Source organism: Pan troglodytes, chromosome 2, assembly GCF_028858775.2.
Source record: "Pan troglodytes isolate AG18354 chromosome 2, NHGRI_mPanTro3-v2.0_pri, whole genome shotgun sequence".
Lineage (NCBI taxonomy): Eukaryota > Metazoa > Chordata > Mammalia > Primates > Hominidae > Pan > Pan troglodytes.
In genome coordinates, this window is record NC_086015.1 from 111,730,658 (window position 1) to 111,751,232 (window position 20,575).

General features: G+C 40.1%; 1 protein-coding gene across 1 annotated transcript in view; it reads right to left on the reverse strand.

The window, feature by feature from the left end:
- The window catches only part of MYH15 (myosin heavy chain 15), a 135,153-nt gene that overhangs the window by 17,217 nt on the left and 97,361 nt on the right, over positions 1 to 20,575 (reverse strand). Inside the window, exons 29-35 of the mRNA XM_054680862.2 lie at positions 18,341 to 18,459; positions 15,764 to 15,960; positions 12,110 to 12,459; positions 9,806 to 9,930; positions 6,864 to 6,979; positions 613 to 805; positions 175 to 378 (exon numbers count right to left, since the gene is read on the reverse strand). Of these exons, the coding sequence (XP_054536837.1) occupies positions 175 to 378; positions 613 to 805; positions 6,864 to 6,979; positions 9,806 to 9,930; positions 12,110 to 12,459; positions 15,764 to 15,960; positions 18,341 to 18,459 (1,304 nt within the window). The remainder of the gene's footprint in view (positions 1 to 174; positions 379 to 612; positions 806 to 6,863; positions 6,980 to 9,805; positions 9,931 to 12,109; positions 12,460 to 15,763; positions 15,961 to 18,340; positions 18,460 to 20,575) is intronic.

The following is a 20,575-nucleotide window of genomic DNA, read 5'->3' on the forward strand; positions in this document are numbered from 1 at the left end:
CCTGAGGGAAATAACATACTTGGGAACAAATGAAGAGTATGACCATGCCTTTGCTTCACAGGCACATCCAAGACTTAACAGGGCGACTGTGCATAGTCCAAGGCCGCCCCAAGTGTGGGAACCACTGCCTTCAACCAACTGGCCCAGCTAATAGGGAGAGTATATGGGCCCCACCTGGGTATAGAAAAGATTGATTCTTTCTGTTGCTTCCAGGAGCTCTTCTTCTGACAGCCTGCGGCCACGCTCTGTCTGCTCTTGCAGGGACCTTAGATCCTCTAGTTCAGACTGAAGAAGAGAGTTGCGCCGCTCAGCCACAGCCACCTGCTCCTTCAGATCACTGTTCAGTTGTGTGCTGTCATCCAGCTGCATTTGAAGGTCCTGGGAGAGAAAAGATGGGCCTGGAGTACAGATCCCTCTGAATTCAACATAGACTATGCACCTACACATGCATGATCTGACCATGTATTTAGACATAAGCATACTCCTTCTCTCTGGAAATATTAGATTTGTTGTCCTCATCTTTATTGCTGAACACAATCTGTTGCTTAGTTTGCTTCCATAAGCAGAAACATTTTCCACCCCTCCCTACCCCATCTTACAGTTTTAAAATACCTTGATTTGAATCTGAAGCTGGCCCAGGGATTTGGTTGCCTCTGACACCTGCCGGTTGGCACAGCTAAGCTGGAGTTCCATCTCACTGAGGTCCTCTTCCATCTTCTTCTTCAGCCGGGTAACCTCAATTCTGCTCTTAGCTTCAGAATCCAGACTAGACTGCAGGGAGTCAATGGTACACTGCTGCTTCCTCCTAATTTGAAATAACATTTGGAGTTGGGGAAATGACACATCCAAATTAATCAAATTCACCTGCTATGTTTAAAATAGTACAAGAAACAGAAAAAGAATAAAATCCAAGATAAATTTTAAGTAACTAACAAAATGAGTCTAAGTGCTTTTATTTTAAAAACAGAGAGAATGAGAAGTTAGGTTAGTGAGTATATGTCCACCATAATGGACTACGTAGGGTTTCCAGACCAACTTCCCTGAAGAATTCAGGAAAATACAAGAAGCTTTTCAAGGTCCCGTGAGGCAGCTTTAGTCTTATCTGATATCCCATAAAGGATGACCTAGGGCAAGCACCTGGGTTTCCTGTGGTGGCTAAGGATGAAGGAAGGATGCTCTTTCAGACAGCCATAATATTTCAACTACTTTCAATGATGAAAAATGTCTGAACAAGGCAGGAAAAAGCCACTCAGGTTGGAACAATTCCTGAGATGCAGCAATACTGCTATAGTAGCCTGGAGACACAACTCTCCTAGAATAAAATGGTCATCTTTCTCTAGGAGTTTGAGAGTACACCCAAGGATTGGCTGAGACAACCAATTGTGTGATATTGAATTACTTTAACACTTTAAATTCCTTCCTAAGAACAAAAACTAGAACTAAAAACGTATTTGCAAAGTGACAGAAGACAATAGCTATGTGTTTAGGAAGGCCATAAAAAATAAAAAATTGGGAGAATCCATGGGAATTTTTATTTCCCAAACTGTTTGTAGTTAGTTTGGGACTATGTGACTAGATTCTGGTAAATGCACTGTGGAGAATAATGAAGTTTACCATTCCAGGGCTGGCCCATAGAAATGTTCACTTGTGAGATCCTGCACTCTCCCTTCCCTCTTTCTACCAAACTTGATGGCCACATACAGAAGGTCATGGAGTTCTTTCCACAAGATGGAAAGAACCTGGGTCTTTCAATGACTTTGAATGTTATTGACCCACTCTTCATCCTACCTCACAATGGCCTCAAACATAGGCAAAAATAAACTATTTGTTTTAAGTCACCAAGATTTGGTGATTGTTAGGACAGTTTAACTGCTGTAATTGACACATGACCTGTTAAGCTCAATTTGTGAAACAGGGACCTGGTGCTGGACAGATAATAGAGAACAGAGAAGGCAAAAACCTTTCTATTCTTCTTTCTCATAGAGCCTATCTGCACAAATCAGATTAGATCAGAATTAGATTCCATGTTGAATTGTCATCAAGCCAGTGTCCTAAGCTCTGTGAGGTCGATCAAGAAGGCATACAGGCCAGGCGCAGTGGCTCACACCTGTAATCCCAGCACTTTGGGAGGCCGAGGTGGGCAGATCGAGACCAGCCTGGCCAACACGGTGAAATCCCATCCCTACTAAAAATACAAATATTAGCCGGGCGTGGTGGCATGTGTCTATAGTCCCAGCTACTTGGGAGGCTGAGGCAGGAGAATCACTTGAACCCAGAAGGCAGAGGTTGCAGTGAGCCAAGTTTGCACCACTGCACTCCAGCCTGGGCAACAAAGCGAGACTCTTGTCTCAAAAAAAGAAAAAAAGAAGGCATACGGCCTACACGGGGAAGAGAGAGGTCAGAGCTTGAAATTGGTTGACAGGTGGAGGTGCTACTTTTCGTGACCCCCATTCTGCCCACTGGTGAGGGAGGCCTCAGAAGCAATTATGGAAATGTATAGAAAATAACTCTGTCTGGCTCCAGAGCCCAATGTGAGCACCTATCCTCTGCCAACCCCATCTCCCTGGTCCTCACAAGCTGAGGTTGGTATCTCATGCCTGTCCTTAGGCTCTGGGCTTTTGTCCAGCTTCCAGATCAGAATCCTGTAGGGATCCCACTAGGTAAAGTTAATATGGACTTTTAGGAACTGCATTATGTCCCCGCCAAAATTTACACGTTCTTGCCGTAACCCCCAAGACTTCAGAATATGACTATATTTGGAGATAGGGCCTTTAAAGATGTAATTAAGATTAAATGAGGCTGTTAGGATGGGGCCCTAATCCAATGGGACTAGTTAGCATCCTTATAAGAAGAGGAAGAGACAGGGATGCATGTGCACAGAGGAAATCACGATGAGGATGCAGTGAAAATGTGACCGTCTGCAAGCCAAGGAGGATCATCGGGAGAAACCAAACCTGCCAACACTTTGATCTTGGAGCTTTAGTCTCCAGAGCTGTAAGGAAATACATTTCTGCTGTTGAAGCCACCCATCTGTGCATTTTGTTATGACAGCCATAGTAAACCAATACAGGGATGCTCACACTCCACATCACCAAAATCTGTCAGACACTTATCTGTCCTACATTGGGAAACTCTCATTTTTGCCACAGCTGACTCTCCTTACACAGGAACACTGAAGCATCCCCAGCCTGGTGTCAAAATCCTCTGTACAGAAATACATTCTACTTAAGCAGACAAACTGCATGTTTCAAACTGCACTTTTCCCACAGTTGTTTATGAAACTTCATGAGTGCCTGCAGACAAGTAAAAAGTGAGATGGTTTAAGAGGCATGGGTATAATACAGTCCTGTAGAATGGCTGCTAAACAATCAACATGTTTCATACAGAGTCAAGAAATCTTTAAAATGAAAACTCCCTCAAGTACATTCTTTAAGAAACATGATGCATTCAGGACCAAGGGCAATATAGGAAGAAGTACCTTCTTTTTCCTAAAATGTGAAATACAATTTAAAAAACAAATGCAAAGAAAAATCAAGATGATAGAACTTGGAAGAGCTAATGATTTTAAATCATTAGCTCAGCATTTAAATCATTGACAATGCAATAGGTCATTTATTTCCCTTACGATATTGCTAATCTATGTCAGAGAAATAAGAGACTTTTTTTCTTAATCCAAATACATACGAGCCAGCTTTAAAATAATTAACAAGCTATTTTGCTACCATGTCTGAGTTTGAGGTTCTAATTTTCAAAGACACTCGAAAATATTTTACTTAGAAGTGAGAAAAGATTTGAGCATATTCTGGCAGAGATTCACTCAGACAATAAAAGAAACCAAGTCAGATGGTGTATATAAATTAAGACCACGTGGCAAAGTTTGACATGACTGAGTTCAGAGGAGTGGACTTTACAGAAGGAACATTACTATATACCTGGGGCTGTAGACCAGGGTTGGGAAAACTATGGGCTGTGGGCCAAATCCCACCATGCCCATTTATTTCCTATTGTCTATGGCTGTTTCCAACCTACAACTACAGTGTTAAGTAGTTGCCACATCTCTGTGGCAAACAAAACATGTAGCTAGCAAAGCATTTAACATCTGATCCTTTAGAGAAAAAGCTTGCCTAGCCTTTCAATCAGTGATCAACCCAAAACAAACAAGCGCAGTATGATAGAATAAAGAAGTTCAGTGCCTCATTCCCAAAAACACCTCTCTGGGTGTGTCTGGGAGAGCAGAATACAGCTCAGAAAGACCATGGCTGTGGACCAGTGTGATGACTCTCACATTTCAACATTTCCTCCAATCAGAGAATTCCCTGAAGACGCAGGATGCACCTGACCAACCTGTTGTCAGCTCAGTCTGGGGCCATGCAGTAGGGCTTGACTAACATGGCAATTATGGCAATGAGTTGGCCTTCAAGCTGGCCTTGTTTCCTCTGTCTAATAAGATGGGAAGATCAAAGCCAGCTACCAGCTCTTCTTCTCCTTCCATCAGTGACTGCATCGTCACCTCCCTACCTCTACCTGTGTCAACTATAACATTATTTATTTATTATAGAAATAAATGGAATACCCTATCATCCAAAAATGTCTATGAAGCCCTGACTAGAATATGAGGCACAGTGTCTGGTGAACATTAAGCACTCCAATATCTGTTGAACAAGTGAAACATATCACATACATACCAGCTGCTTGTACTTTTCACCCCCAACAGGCCTCCAGGCTGGGCTCATTCAGAATCAGGCCTCACCAGAGTGGAAGACATGGCTTGGCAGCAGAGAATTAGTTGAATGAGTTACCCAGTTTGCTGTACTGTCAAGGTTTTGCCTTTGCCTGTGGGTCTCTTTCTCTTGCTTTCCTGGTCCCTTTAACTTACTTACCAGGTCCTGTCTTCCTGGGCACCTTCTCTTTCTGTGGAGTTAATGATGGGTTATATGGGCATAGGACCTTGAACCTGATCTTACCCTCAGGCAATATTTTCCTTGTTCTATAACTTCCCTGGCTTATCGTTGATTGCTTGGAATCTTGTGTTTGGCTTTTTTTTTTTTTTCCTCCTGGCATTCTATTCAGTTTCCTTAAGATGCCCTTGCTAGCCCCAAAGTGAAACTATCAGATTAAACCTTGGCAGTTTGGTACAATCTGTGCTCAGAGCAGAAAGGGTCTGGGCTGGTATTTGTGATATTTTGTAAGATAAGCTCATCTTTTCTTTCTGGATCTACCTATTATAGTTATTATGAATCATTAACTAAAATTTATGAATAGCTCACCCCCCTGCCTCCAGTCCGCCCCTTCTTTTCTCAGCTCCTCATGGCTCATGCTTATCCTTCAGTTCTTTCTTCTTCCAGCCCTAGCTCTTTGGATCTCTGGCTTTTTTTCGCACTAAGATTATTATAATTGGTGAACTGCTCTACGACATTCAGATGTAGCTGACGAGACACAGGCTCTCTGAGGATTCATTTCTCCTCAGCTGGGTTTATTTATAGTCACAGGTCTGATATTACTTGAAATCAGTGTTATTTGTTGCTTTTTTTTTTTATCTGCACAAGGAGACATTCATTTTTATTCCTTGTGGAAAGAAGTAGGGCAAATATCAAGGCCCAGGGTTTTTGCCCTTCATCAAAAAAATTCTTTTAGACACTGACTCAGAACCTCTTAAGTAGATCAGAATTCCTCGCCACAGTCAGTCCTATAGAAGAAAATGCCAGTGAGTGAGAGCAAAGATAACTCAAAGCACATAGAAGGCCAAATTTGGCTTGACACCCTCATTAAAAAATTGACCCCCTTGAGAGTTTTGTCTAAAAATGGGCTATGGGAAAGAGGTCAATTCAATTGAACATGTTAACAGGGTTTTTTTTCTTGTTCTTAAAAAAAGACTGTTTAACAAATACATTGAAAGTAAGTTGCCAGTTGAATCTCAGGCTCAAATGATTTTTCTTGCTGACATATGGCATTGACTTAAGGGAACAGATTAGATAATATAATCATCGTTAATTCCATGTGTTTATAATTGTGCCTTTGATGTACAGCGTGTGAAGTGCTTTGCCAACATCAGCCTACTGATCTTCCTCACCACCTTCTGTGACATGTAGGGGCTGCTTTTATCCCCTCACTTCACTGAGAAGCTAAGAAGTGGAATGTCTAAAGTCATCAGCTTGTTATGACAAAGCTAAGAAAACATTCTGCAACCCATGAGTCCTGTCTAATTCAGTTTCCTGACTATTAAGACTCAGCTGCTTTAACAAGGATTCAATAAGCAGCTTAGCTCTTGGCTTCTGCTCCTCTTCAAACAAACGGCTACAGGTACAGGCAGGGGGTATGTGAAAACTTCACTCTGGTCTGAAAGTATAGCACTGAATTTTTTAATTTTTTTCTCCATGGCTCAGCATTTTCAGTCAATTTCTTAATGCCCAAGAACGTGGCATTATAGGGACACGCAGACAGTATGCACAGTCCTTATACATATAATCATTTATTTGGTGTTATCTTGAGTCTCACATGACAGTAGAAGCTCCTCAAATATAAGAAAATTATAAAATCTGGCAATAATCGTATATAGATAGCTAGTAAGCTCACCACTATTGATATAAAGGAATACCTGTACACAATTGTGTATAAAGGGATATCTAATTGTGTATAAAGAATATCTATACACAATTGTGTATAAAAGGATATCTAATTGTGTATAAAGGAATATCTATACACGATTATAGATATTGTATATAAAAGAAAATAATATAGAGTTACACTAAGTTTCTTTGGTAATGCTCCAACAGGGGCCATAAAAGCAGCCAGACATAATGAGCTCTGTTTAGTCAAGGATTCAGAAATACATAATTGTTACACATCAAAATCATCTTAAATACCTAAAATTTTCTATTTCTTCATCTTTCTCTGAAAGCTTTCTTTCAAGTTCTGCTTTAGCTTCCAAGAGTTCAAGCTGGAAACGAAGAATCTTGCTTTCATTACGTTCCAGGGCTCCCTGGAATACATAAATACAAAGCATTAAATGAAGTCCACTTTTAGACAAAATTGTATTTTTTACCCAAAACATATGTCGCTAATGTAGCTCTCTTAGAGTTACTGGGAGAGATATAGGTTCAAGCCAGGTCCCTAGAGATTGCAACACAGTGAGACAAGCAACTGCTTTCATTTGTCATTTCACTTATAGATTTGACATTCTTAGGTCTTTCAGCTGTAGCTCCAGAACTAGAATTTTAAAGCCTATTTTAAAATAGAAAATTTCACTCTTGTCTGTGACTATATTTAAACTTTTTAATGTATTGCCCTTGACTTTTTCTAACATATTCCAACTTGGGGATAAATTTTAAAAAGTATCAGAGCTAGAACAAGGAAAGTGATAACTCCTACCTGGAATCTTCTATTAAATTCTGGACATCAGGAGGGGATAGAGGAAAAGTTGGATGTATTCAGAGAACAAACAACAGGGTAGTGTCCAAATATTGTCATATGAAGAACAAATAAAGGAATTTACAATGTACCTTACATGTAACACTCAGTGTGAGCCATTAACACCATAATTGGTACCACTACTGCAAATGAATTTCTTTGACAGGCAGAAGATTCCTTGCCCCTTTGTGTATTCAAATATAGTTAAGGCAATTATTTGCAGGGATGTTATAAAGGCAATTCAATTCTAAAAGCATAGGTTTGGCTAAATCTTTAAAACCTGTCCTGAAGCTAAAAATGTATATAAAAGAAGAAATCCAAAAAACACTTACAGAATACCAAGGATATAAGGGCATAAGGGGTGATGCAATTTTGTGGTCAGTTAGCTACAGGCAGTCCTAAGGGCAGAAGTAATTTTTTCATAGCCTCTTTTGAGGCGTGCTTAGCAGATATGACAAAATGTAAAATAGTAAAACTGAGTTGCAATTTTAAAATAAAAATAAAAAGATGATGGGAATTTTAATAAGACCTCCCTTGATGTTATCTTGATACTACCTTCAATATAAAAGAAAATAAAATTGCTAACGCACACTCAAAAACAAATGCTTGGATAACAATTTCCTCAGAGGGAATAGTGTAGTAGTTCCTTCAAGAGGAAACTGTCACCTCTAACCCTCTAAAATGCACTGAGAAAGTGAATCTTTAGGGAAGATGACCTGGGATAATTTGAGTTTTGTGGCTTTAAAAAAATCTGATAAAGTTTCTCATAAAGGCTCACCCAGGAAAATAAATAACGCAATGTTACAAATACATGTCCAAGTTGATGAAGTATTTATGGATGTGGCTGAGGACAGAAGTGGAGAAAATGCGAATAGAATGTGTTGCCATCTAGTGGTACTAAGTGGTTTGAGCATTATGGCCTTCCTGTCATTCTCACCCTTGACCCACGTGATGATCAACTGAATACACAAAGATGCCTCTGTGTTATACAGGACATAAATGGCTCGTGCCAGTTGTATTTTTCATTGGCTTGTCATAGTACTTGAAATTTCTATCATAAAATTTACTTCTTTCAGTTAAGGTGGTGGCTTCAAAAAGTCCCTTGCCAGGATAGCCAGAGAACCAAAGGGAACGAGTAAACAAAACAAAGTTCACCAACTGTGTAAGGACCAACTGTGCTACAGGGCACCACACTGCCAATGAAAAGGAGTCTGTATAAAGTTAGATAGCCTCAGGAAACATTTATGTATAACAGGGCGAGAGCTGCTGCCTGACAACTCTTTGCAGAGGGTAATATGGACACATTTGCTTGGAAGTTTCTTCTGGAATCATAACGGTGAGGTAAATTTAACAGACAATGCTTGGCACAGAGCGGTCCTTTGGGGTCTTGTTTTCCATCACCATACCTTCCAAGAGACCCCTGCCTAACACTGACTGCCACACCTTTCAAAAATCTTTTTTCTTTTTCTACTGGTGGGAGGGTCAGGGCTGTATTTTAATGTGTCTGAGTACTTGTTCAAAGGCTGAGTCAGGAAGATGAAGTTCAGCTCTGAGAAGAGGCTACACAGGGCTTCTTAACCACCTAAGAATCATGATAAGATGACTTCCTTGTTAGTTTACCTTCTTTGGCGAAATGTCTTCTTAGAGGTCCTTTCAATTGCTAATGCACACCCAGAGATACAGCCAGAGACTTTTCCTGAACTGTGAATCCATAACACTGAAAACCCTCCTGTCAATCTGCACAAAGATGAGCTTTCAGAAACAAATGTTTGACAACATCACTTTGAATCTTATTTCTGAAACTACCGAAAGTTTTTGGGGGAAAAAAATTGAAAAGCTTTTGTGACTGACTCTTTAAAGAGGGGGCAGCTATGAGAATATTTATTCATTCAACATTTGACAAATATTTACTGAGCCTCTACTACACGCCAGGCAATGTTCTAGGCCAGTGCTTCTCAAATATTAATGTGCATATGAACCACCAAGGGATCTTGTTAAAATGCAGATCCTGATTCAACAGAGATGGGCAGAGGGTTGAGATTCTGAATTTCTAACAGCCTCCCAAGCGATGTCCATGGGCCACATGTTGAGTAGTGAGGGTCTGGGCATTGGGGATAAACTGGTGAACAAGATAGATAGTTCCTGTTTTTACTACAATCAGGAGATTTGCATTCACTGTTGTGTATCCTGCTCTCTGAGTCTCAATTTCCTCTTTTATAAAATGGGGACAGTAGTTTGCTACTGTGATTATATTAAAATTATGCATTTGGCAGAGTGCCTAGCATATAGTAAATAAACATTTGAATACGTGTCCTTTTGTTGGTGCTGCTGTTATTGCTGAATGCAGATCTTCTGCCTTGTCACAGTGAAAACTTTCTTTTCTCCCTGATGATAATACCTCTGTTTCTTCCAGTGTCACCTGGACTTCTGTCTTCTCTTCTTCAATTAGTTTCTTGACCTTTTCCATTTCAGTTAAGTTCTTGGTCCCTTCTCTAACCTGGTTTGTCAGATTAGAAATCTCTTCTGGAGACAGAGGTAAGAAAAACAAAGTTAGTGAATGGGCTCAGTCTCAAACCAATGATACCAGGCACAACAGATTCTTCCAGCCCACTGGAACAGTGGCCTCATGCCACCCTTGGTAACTTGATGACCTATCCTATATGGGACCAAGAAACTTTAAAAGGGTATTCATTTTTTCATATAGTCTTTTGCCATCTGAAAATTGAAAATTGTCAACAACAAATGGTGAGGGTGGTGCTTCAGAGTATTGTACACTGGACAACTTTTGCAACTTTACATGGCAGTCCTGCTCATTAGAGCCACTCCAGGTTCCACCTGGAGGAACACAGACCTGGAGTCCCTACCCTTCCAGTGTAAGTGCTTAGCTATCAACATTAGTGGCTGCCATTGTTTCAGCCACCACTCAACACTGCGACAGGAACTTAAAGTAAAAGCTGGATCAATATCTGCCAGCATTCAAGGCATGGCCCCAGATAGGCCAGAGAATCAGAAGGGGCCCCAAGGAAGACAGTGGCTTTAGCTCAAGCACTTGAGTGTTTTTTCCTAGCCTCTCATGAACATAAGCCTTTGACAAACAGAATAGGGCATCCAGAAGTCACAAAACCTCTTCCACCTGATATTGTTATGGCCAGTTCTGCCTTTAGTACCTAAGAGGTGTGGTATAGGGCCAAGTAGCTCAGAGAATTACCCAGTTCAGAGGTGGTGGAAGGAGCTCAATAGGTCACCTGCTCCTCTGGTTCTGAGATCCTGGGCTGTGATGTGATATGATGAGAATTTTTAGAAGTTACAAAGACAAATATGTTAGATGGAAATTTTCATTGCATAATAAATTCTTCTCTGAGAAGTGCTCTCCTAAAGATGGGTTATCAAGAAGAAAATCAGGGAAGAGGTTCTCAACTCTGAAAGCACCTTAGAATCACCTGGAGAGCTTTGGAAAAAGCTCACTCAATATTCAAACCCCGCCCCAGTCCAAAGGTGGTGCCCAGATCAGCAGCACCGGCCTCACCTGGAAAACTGTCAGAAATACAAATCCTTCAGACCTACTGAGTCAGAAACTCTGGGGGTGGGCCCCAGCCATCTGTGCTTTAACAAGCCCTCCAGCTGGTTTGGATGTAGCTAAAGTTTTCTAACCACTGTTTTAGCACCCGTCACGTCTCCATCTAGTGCCTTGATCATAGACTATGTAGGTCAACAGAAAGTAAGCTTCATTTACGCCTCCAACAGTAATGCACTTGCTTCCAGGGCATCTCAGGGTTTTCATGCACATTGCTGTTGGTGCTGGGATAAGTTGGCAGCCTCTTTGAAGGGCTGTTTGGCAGTAAATCAAAATTTAAAAATTCATTTCATTACCCCAGCAATTTCTTTTCCAGGGATCCATTCTACTGAAATATTTTTACATGTGCATAAATACATGTATAGGGATATATAATGTAGGATTATTCATATTTGTGAATAATTGGATCTAAAATGAATAAAGTCTAGTTAAATGATAGCCATCTTTATTACAAAACACTATGTAGCTATTAAAAAGCTTATGGTAGGTCTCCATGTACAGGCATGCAAAGAGCCACAAGGTACGTGGGAAGGTTGCACAGCTCAGTAGTTAAGTGCATATATGCTGGAGCCGTGCTGGCTGGGCTCAAATCCCAGATCTGCGACTTATCAAATGTGAATTTGAACAAGTTACTCAACTTATGACCTATATAACCTTCATTTTACAGATGAGAAAACTAACACTAGACTATTCTGAAAATTTAACAATAAATAGTTAAACAGTGCCTGGTATGTAGTATGGGCTATAGAAATATTCATTAAATCGGGAAATATATTCATATATGAAAAAAAGGTGTAGAACAATATGCAATTTGGGTAAAAACTACACACTTGAGTATCGCACACATGGAAAATCTTGGTAAGGTTGTGGATATCAAGAAATTTTCAGCACTGTCTTCCTTTACAGAGGGGAACTGAAGTTAAAGGTAGGAAACTAGTCTTACTTTTAGAATTAATTTAATACAAATAGCATCTAAAGTAAAAAAAAAAATAAGTCAAACAGAAGTATAAAAATTGAAAAGTTAAAACATGTTGGGAATGTGAAAATGCTGAAGACAGCCTTGCCTGTAGCCAGGGCTCTTCCTGAGTTACCCGCTCTGGCTTTGGCTCTGAGCCCAGCTCGGTGTACCTTGGAGGTTCTTGTTCTCCCTCCTGAGTGTCTCCTGGCCCACGATGCTCTCCTCATAGGTGTTCTTGAGCTTGAGGAGCTCTGTACTGAGAGCCTGAATTTCCTTCTGAGAGGCATCCAGCAACGCCTGGGACTCCTCGTGCTTCTGCTTCCAGTCGGCAAGGGCCTTGCCAGACTGCAGCTGCTTCTGGTCCAGCCTGGCTGCTGCAGAGCGGACCTTCCCGAGGTCAGACAGGGCGTCCCCGAGCTCCAGCTGCAGCTGGTGCCTGGCTCTCTCCAAGGAGGCATTTCTGGCATTGGCCACCCCCATGGCTTCGGCTGCCTCCTGCAATCTAATTGCCAGTTCCTTCCTGAGAAAGGAGGACACCCAAAGAGTGAGTGAGGCAATAACTCTCAGAGAGCTCATCAAGTCTGCCCTGGATTAAAGATAGAGCTTGGGTGCAAAGTAAGATGGCGCCTCTGCAGTGGACTTAGTGGTATAAAGCAACAGCAGCTCCTATCTGAAAGTGACCTCACTGTCTATGACCACCATCCTCTGCCTCCTGTGTGCATGGGGTCTTTATTTTCCCCCTTTGCCAACCTGCACTTGGAACTCAGAATCTCTGAATTCCTACAAATATTTGCTTATCCTAAAGCTCTAATAAGCAATACTGACTTGATTATTTCCTAAGAAGGGGGAGAAAAGGAAGATTGTACCGAACACCCTACCAACAGTAAGCACCTTACAAATCTGTAGCCATATGTAGTCACTAAAGAGCTCCTTGGCTGTGTTGCTTCTAACGAACACTCTCTTGCTTTTTCCTGCTTATTTTCTCTCATCATGTGGCTCCTAAACATGACACAATTCTTTCTTCTCTCCGAGTTTGTTCTCCACCTCAGCTCCTCTCTCCAGATTTATATTCCCAAACCCATCTCATTATGCTCACTTAACAGGTCCTACTGTTCTTATGGGGTTCTTTAGCCCCCATCTGCTGTTCCTTGGGCATCTCTGAGATGGAGTAATTTATTACAGTGCTTCTTTCTCCACCACCCCCATAATATGCTACTATTAGGAATTCTAATGGATGAAATGTGTTCTTTTGCTTACATCTCCTGCAGGGTTGCTGGCAGTCCCATTCTTACTCATTCATTATACTTCTTAGATGAAAAGTACTGTATGTACCAAAGCTTTTTCTCATCTACTGCTATTAAACAGAAAAAAAGGTTCTCCGGAATTAATAGGACTGCATAACTAGCCCAACAGAGGAATGTGGCAATAAAGCCCCCTTTTGGTGGAATCTTGCAAAAACCCCTACGTGCTCAGGATCCAGGAAGCATCTAGGCTCTAACAACATTCTGCCCCCGGCTTCCTAGCCATACTCACTTCACTTTTCTGCTTCATGTTTCTTAAACGTTAAGAGGAGATTCTAATGCTTTACCTGACTTAAGGCAGTAGGAGTCAAGTGAAATAATTACATATATTTTAACTACTTTAGAAATGCTTGTTGATCAAATAAAATAGGAGTTTCACTTTGGGTGACCGATCATACTGGACTGCCTGGGACTGAGGGGTTTCACCAGGTGATATGGTTTGGCTGTGTCCCCACCAAAATCTCATCTTGTAGTTCCCATAATCCCCACATGTCGTGGGAGGGGCTGGTGGGAGGTAATTTAATCATCGAGGCGGTAACCTTCATGTTGTTCTCATGACAGCGAGTAAGTTCTCATGAGATCTGATGGTTTTATAAGGGGCTTTCCCCTTTTTTATTCACTCACTTCTCTTCCTGCCACCATGTGAAGAAGGACCTATTTGCTTCCCCTTCCACCAGGATTGTAAGTTTCCTGAGGTCGCCCCAGCCATGGTGAACTGTGAGTCAATTAAATCTCTTTCCATTATAAATTACCCAGTCTTGGGTATGTCTTTATTAGCAGTGTGAGAACAGACTAATACACCAGGACATGAGACTTTCAAAGCTATAACAGGAAACATCCAGGGCAAACTGGACAAACTGGTTACCCTTGTTTTACCAATAACTTTGTTCTACATTTAATATCAACTACTATTTTACTCCTTAACTTGCCAACCATAAGCACCTACTTAGTTATCTTGAATATGTAAAGGGATATTGGAAATTAAGAAACTAAATCCTTATCCTTGGGGAACTTAGAATTCAGAAGCAGTACAATGGGTCTTAGATAAGCTTGAGTCTGCTAAACTAACTCATCATTTGAACCCCAGCCTGGAAATCAAAGCAGGCAAATCTTTAACTTTAATAATAAAAAAAGAAACCAGGACCCTAGATTGTTTTGTAGCTGCCTACCTCCCTGAGGTGATTTAAAGGAAAAGCATAATACAGACAAAGTTTTATTTATTCAATGTCCCACCAATTTGAAAGTAAAAAAGTGTCTTCACAGAGTACCATGTTTGCCCTTTATTTTCTTTAGTTATTACATACTACAGAACTAGTTCCAACAAACCCATGTGGTCATAAAGTAATCTATATTCTTTTGCTCTTTCCTACCCAATCCCAAAAGAAACCATCAAACAGAATGATAGACAGGCAATTTCACCTGAATTCTTCAATCATTAGAAGGGGGGAAAAATCTTACTTCAGAAGTAAATACCATATTTGGATATAAGAGGGCATCTCAGTTCAAAGCCAAAACTTTCTGTGGTCCAGAGTTTTGATAAAACATCTACTGCAGGTATTTTTAGTATCTGTCATTCTAAAGCCCTTTTTAAGTTACTGTGGGTACAGAGATGGATCACTTGGTACCCCTTCTGGGACAAAACACAGCAGCTGTTCAGCAACTGCACAGCAATGCCTCTCAAAGATTTAGGTGAAGAACTGAAAAACATTATTTCTGGTTGAAGCTAAAGAGAAATGTATTGATCTTCCCTGGATTTTTGCCAAGCTACCAAGCCAGGGACACATTCTTTTGAGTAAACCTTTAATGATTATAAGCTGGGGTTTGACAATTTCTCTTAAAGATACAGTTTCCTGGCCTCTAAGCAAAATGCTTCAGTTCTATACCCTGGTACTGAGTCTCAATTCAGCTGTGCCCCAAACTTGTGTAACTCCTAAAAACTTTTAAAACCTTTATATAGAAATGGCTATAAAATTGATATTCTAACCTTAGGGGTGGCCTGGGGATGATTTCTTTTCAAAGCAACCTTTGTCCTAGAAGACATGACGACAGATCCTAACATTTTTTTTCCAGCTTCCCTGTCCATCTTCACAGACTACTTTGTAGTCTACAAGTTGTAGACCAGGGACACAACGACTTTGATGGAGACACGTACACACATGGACTCAATTATTATGGCGTTACAAATGAAATACAGGGTTTTAAACGATAGCCTATTTTCACACCACGGCTCAAAGTCACATCTTTTATGAAAACTTCCCTTGTGCCCCTAGAAAGAGCCTCCTTTCTCTCCCCAGGACCTCTTTATAGTCTCTGTCACTTTGTATTATACTTTTTATATTTTTAGTCCCTCTATAGAGTGTGCTTCTTACCAGCAGTGCACGTTTCAGCTTTGGTTTTGGGCTTGTTCCTGCACTCGGCAAGGATTTGTTAAGTGCATACCATGAGGCCTTGGAGACAGAGTCATTATTCTCATACTGCTCCATGTGACTAACTCCAGGTTAAGGATAGCCTTGCCCTACTCACTTGGCATCCTCCAAGTCTTCTGTTCTCTGGATGACATTGTTTTCATACTTCATTCTCCATTGCACCATTTCAGCATTGACTTTGGATAAGGTCCGGTGCAGCTCAGCCTTGACCTCTTGTTCTTCCTCATACTGCTCTCGTAGAAGGTCACAGTCACGCTGAGCCTTCTGCAGGGCATGGGCCAGGGCACTCTGGGACTGTAGGGGACACACATTAACAAAAAGGGCATGACCACCATGAGCAACACAAGTCTTGAAAGTAAGCTAATTTTTTCTTAGGTGAGATTAATAACAACCTGCCACAAATTCAAGCTGAACCTGAACCTAGTAAGATAACACTAGGGAGAGAATTTGAGACAAGAGAAAGGATAGATAGTATCTAATTGCTGCCATTAAAACAGGGAAGGGAATTCTATTTAGAGAAATGCCAGCTTGGCTCTGTGGACTTAGACAGGCCTGGAATTCTAGAAATAGTGGAGAATGCAAGGATAGCAAAGAGAACGTTCACTATCATTTAGGCAATAAGATATATATTTAGCAATATATTAGACTCAGAGCTTGTTTGAACCAGAAAGAACCACTAAAATTTAGCCTTTTCATTCCACTCATGAAGAAAATAAAATCTTTTATTTCACACTGAAATCTCTAAAAACCTCAGCTCCTAATAGTTCAAAATAGTACTACTGCCCAACAGAACTTTCTGTAATGGTGAAAATGTTCTCTATGTACACTGTCCAATGTGGTAAACACCTAGCCACATGTGGCTACTGAACATTCAAAATATGCCTAGTACAATGTGTGATCAAAACTGAATTCTTAATTTTATTTAACTGTAATATAAATTTAAATAGTTACCTGTAGTGTAGTAGAGGCTTCTATATGTATTGGATGGCCCTGCTGGGTTTAATAAACATTTTTATCATTTAAATGGTGATCCGGCTAACCTAGCAGCATTATTCCCCAGAGATAATCTAGTGTGGAAAGAACACTAGATCCTGATGGGTCCTCAAGTGTCCTTTATGCAAATTAGGAAAAAAGCACATTTTCAGGAAGATACGGCTCTGAGGGCACAAGGTTTAGTCAATGGCAGCCTCAGCCAGACCCCTTTGGGTGGTAAATGAGGAGCCACAATACACAATGACTCTGAAAAGGATGCAGGCTTTGGAGTCAGATGAACTTGGGTTCAAACTGTGACCTCTCCTCTTGTTTAATTTTATTTTTCTTTAAAGGAAAAACTTTTAAAACCTTTATGTGGCATTTACATGGCATATATTTAATTATAGAAGTAAACAAGACAAAGACAAAATCCCTGCCCTAAAGAGCCCAAAAGAAATAAGGGGATACACAAAATACACAGGCAAATACATTAATAAATAAAATTTCTAATAGCAGTAAAACAAACACAGCAGATAAGCACGATCTAGAATGTTTGGCTCCTTCTCATCATCCCTCTAAGACCTCGGTGAAGGGCCTTTAAGCAACGGGAAGGGCAGTTATAAAAGTCCTAAGGCAGGAGTGAGGGTGCCTGGTTTAAGAGGCAGAAGGGAAGCCAGGGCAGCTGGAGGGGAGTAAATGAGGGAAGCAGATGTAGGAAGTAGGTCACAGAAGGAGGCTGGAGCCAGATCAGGGGGGCTTGTAGGCCAATTGGAAGTCACTGGGAAGGCAGCCAGAGAGATCTTCTAAAATATAACTCATTTCACTATGCGTTTAAGTTCCTTCACAGTATATCACTAGGTGTATGACCTTGGACATGATATTTTTCTTCTCAGAGCCTTGGTTTTTTCATATATAAGGATGCAATTCTATCTGCTTCATTTGACTGATATGAAGATTGAGATAACATGACAGAAGTATCTGGTACAATGTCTGATACACAAACAATGATACATTTTTAAATTTGTATATAATATAGAAAGTATGGAGAGTTAAGGGAATAAAATGGTACAATATTTTAAAACAGACTCAACTACCTGCGTTTTCACAGTATACGCCTTCATAGTATGGTCATGTACAAGTAAGATACTTTGGGGTCTTAGTAATAAGATGCCTTGACTATGAACTAAGAATTCATTTAAATATCAGGGCTCAAAGAATTCATATCTCATGTTAGTCACTATGCTTTCATCTTCCAGAATCACTTCCACTGGAGTCACCTTCTAGCAACATTATACACTCATAGGAAGAAATGACTAATTTCTAAAATTTATTGACAATTTAAAAGTAATATTGAGCTAACCCAGTCCCACTTATTTTATTCTAGGCTTTTATTTAATTTCACTTTTTTATGAGCAGTTTCAGAATCAAAATCGAGAAAGAGCCTTGCTGCCCTTCTGTTCAAGTACTTATACAAGATGGGAACACACACTTTGCTTGCTCTAAACCTGCAACGAAGCAATTTGAATCACCGAGGAAGATCCTTCAGTCATCAGGGTTCTTCCTGGCATGGTTTTTCCCCCATAACTTCTAGGGCATTTTCCCTTCTTCTTTTACAAAACATCTTAAGGCTGATTCATCAAGCACTATTTTTTTAAAAAAAACACACAGCCAAGAAACTAGTGAGAAATAACAGATACATTACTTTGGTCTCCTTTTCCAGCTGCCCTCTTAGGTCTTCAATCTGCCGAGTGAAGTTGCTCTTTTCCCTGGAAAGTTGGTTTATCAGAGCCTCCTTCTCTTCAAGCCTTCGTAGGAACTCACCTACAGAAAGATTTCACAAAAGTACATAATTACAGTCTTCCTATCTATTGCCTCCTTCACTTGACTTACTGACTTTAAGGGTAGCCAGAATGACACCTACCCACATATTTTTGATATTTAGGAAGGGTCTGAGAGTCCTATTATTCAGCAAAACCGTGGCAATGATCCTTTCCAGGACTCAGAAGAGAGTCCTAAAAATGAACTGATTTTTAGTAATAAGTATGAATCGATAACAGATGATATTAGTTACCATTTATTGAGAAACTTCTATGCTCTAGGTACTTAACGTATGTTATCTAGTTTAATTTTCATAACTCCTTGATAGTGTAGGTATTATACTAACCATTTTGCAGAGGAGGAAACAGAGCAACTTAAATATGACTGAAACAGAAACATGCACAGTTCGTAATTGGTGAAGGTAGATTCAAATGAAGTTCTTGAAGACCACATTCTTCTATACCATACTCCCTTGTTTATTATATGTGGCTTTGTACACTTCTGTCTATATAATTTTTAGATAATTATAACTTTTATTACCTCACTTGTAAAATGAAGATAACAATAAGATTCTTAATGAAAACTAAATTAGTGTGAATATATTTTATAGACTGAAATGCTAAATAAATATTAGCAGTAGTCACTAAATGGTAGGAAATGTGACGATGAGAGGGAGAAATTCTATCATACTCTAGTCTATCGTCCCTGCTTAACTTATCCTATTAATTATAGTCGGGTCTTCCATATCTGTAAGTTCTGCTTTGTGGATTCAACCTACTGAGGTCCTACAATTTAACTCAATTCTGACACTATTTTCCTGGAGACAGTGTCAGATACACACACACACGTACAGGTATATATATACACACACACACACACACGCATACACACACACATATACACACTTACACACACATATATACACACCTATATGTACATGCATATATCTTTTTATAAATCACAACATCGCATACAATATTTTAAAAATCATATTTGTTAACATCACTGCTGAGCTCATCAGAAAAGTCCAAGAGTTGAGAGCCATCAACCTAATGATGGCATATACATGTTTTCTAAAATATAATTTTTACCTAAAAGCTCCTATTTTGTTATTGGCAACAAATGTTGTCAGTTGCTTTCCTTGAAGTGACAGGTTTCCTTTGTTCGTTTTTGAGAAATCATCTGCCAATCATGTAAGCCTAAATAAGCCTAGTTTGTTTGTCACTCGTTCTTTCAAGTAAAAGTGATACTCCCTGAAAAAACTATTAGCTCAGCTCAGAGCTTAATCACACATCTTACTCCAGTATGAAACAGGAATTCTTTATGCATACTTCTTGTTTTGTCACACAGAATAGTAAAAAGATATATACTCAAGTTGAGATGTAATAAAATTCATTTTTCCTGCTTCTTAAGGACATCCTTAAGTGAAACTGACTTTTTAAAAAACCGTGAGTACATATTAGCGAATACAATTTTTACCAGTATGTTTTAGTGCTACTACCTTGACTTGTGATCAGGCTGCAGCAATTTTAATCATCATTGCTTTTGCACCATCAATACAAATGGCAAAAGAATTTAAGTTGCAAATAGTATCTTAGTATTATACTAAAAGAGCTTCAACCTCATAGACCCCCTACAGGCTCCTGAGAATCACTTGGGATATTTAAATCAAACTTTAAGGGTATTTGGATGAAAACATCTTGTGGCTTTTTTTTTTGACAGAATTTTACTCTTGTTGCCCAGGCTGGAGTGCAATGGTGCGATCTCAGCTCACTGCAACCTCCACCTCCCAGGTTCAAGTGATTCTCCTGCCTCAGCCTCCCGTGTTGTTGTTGTTGTTTTGTTTTTTGAGACAGAGTCTCACTCTGTTGCCCAGGCTGGAGTACAGTGGTTAGCTGCAACCTCCGCCTCCCGGGTTCAAGTGATTCTCCTGCCTCAGCCTCCCAAATGGCTGGGACTACAGGTGCCTGCCACCACGCCTGGCTAATTTTTGTATTTTTTTGGTAGAGACAGAGTTTTGCCATGTTGGCCAAGCTGGTCTCAAACTCCTTGCCTCAAATGATCCGCCTACCTCGGCCTCCCAAAATTCTGGGATTACAGCCATGAGCCACTCTGCTGG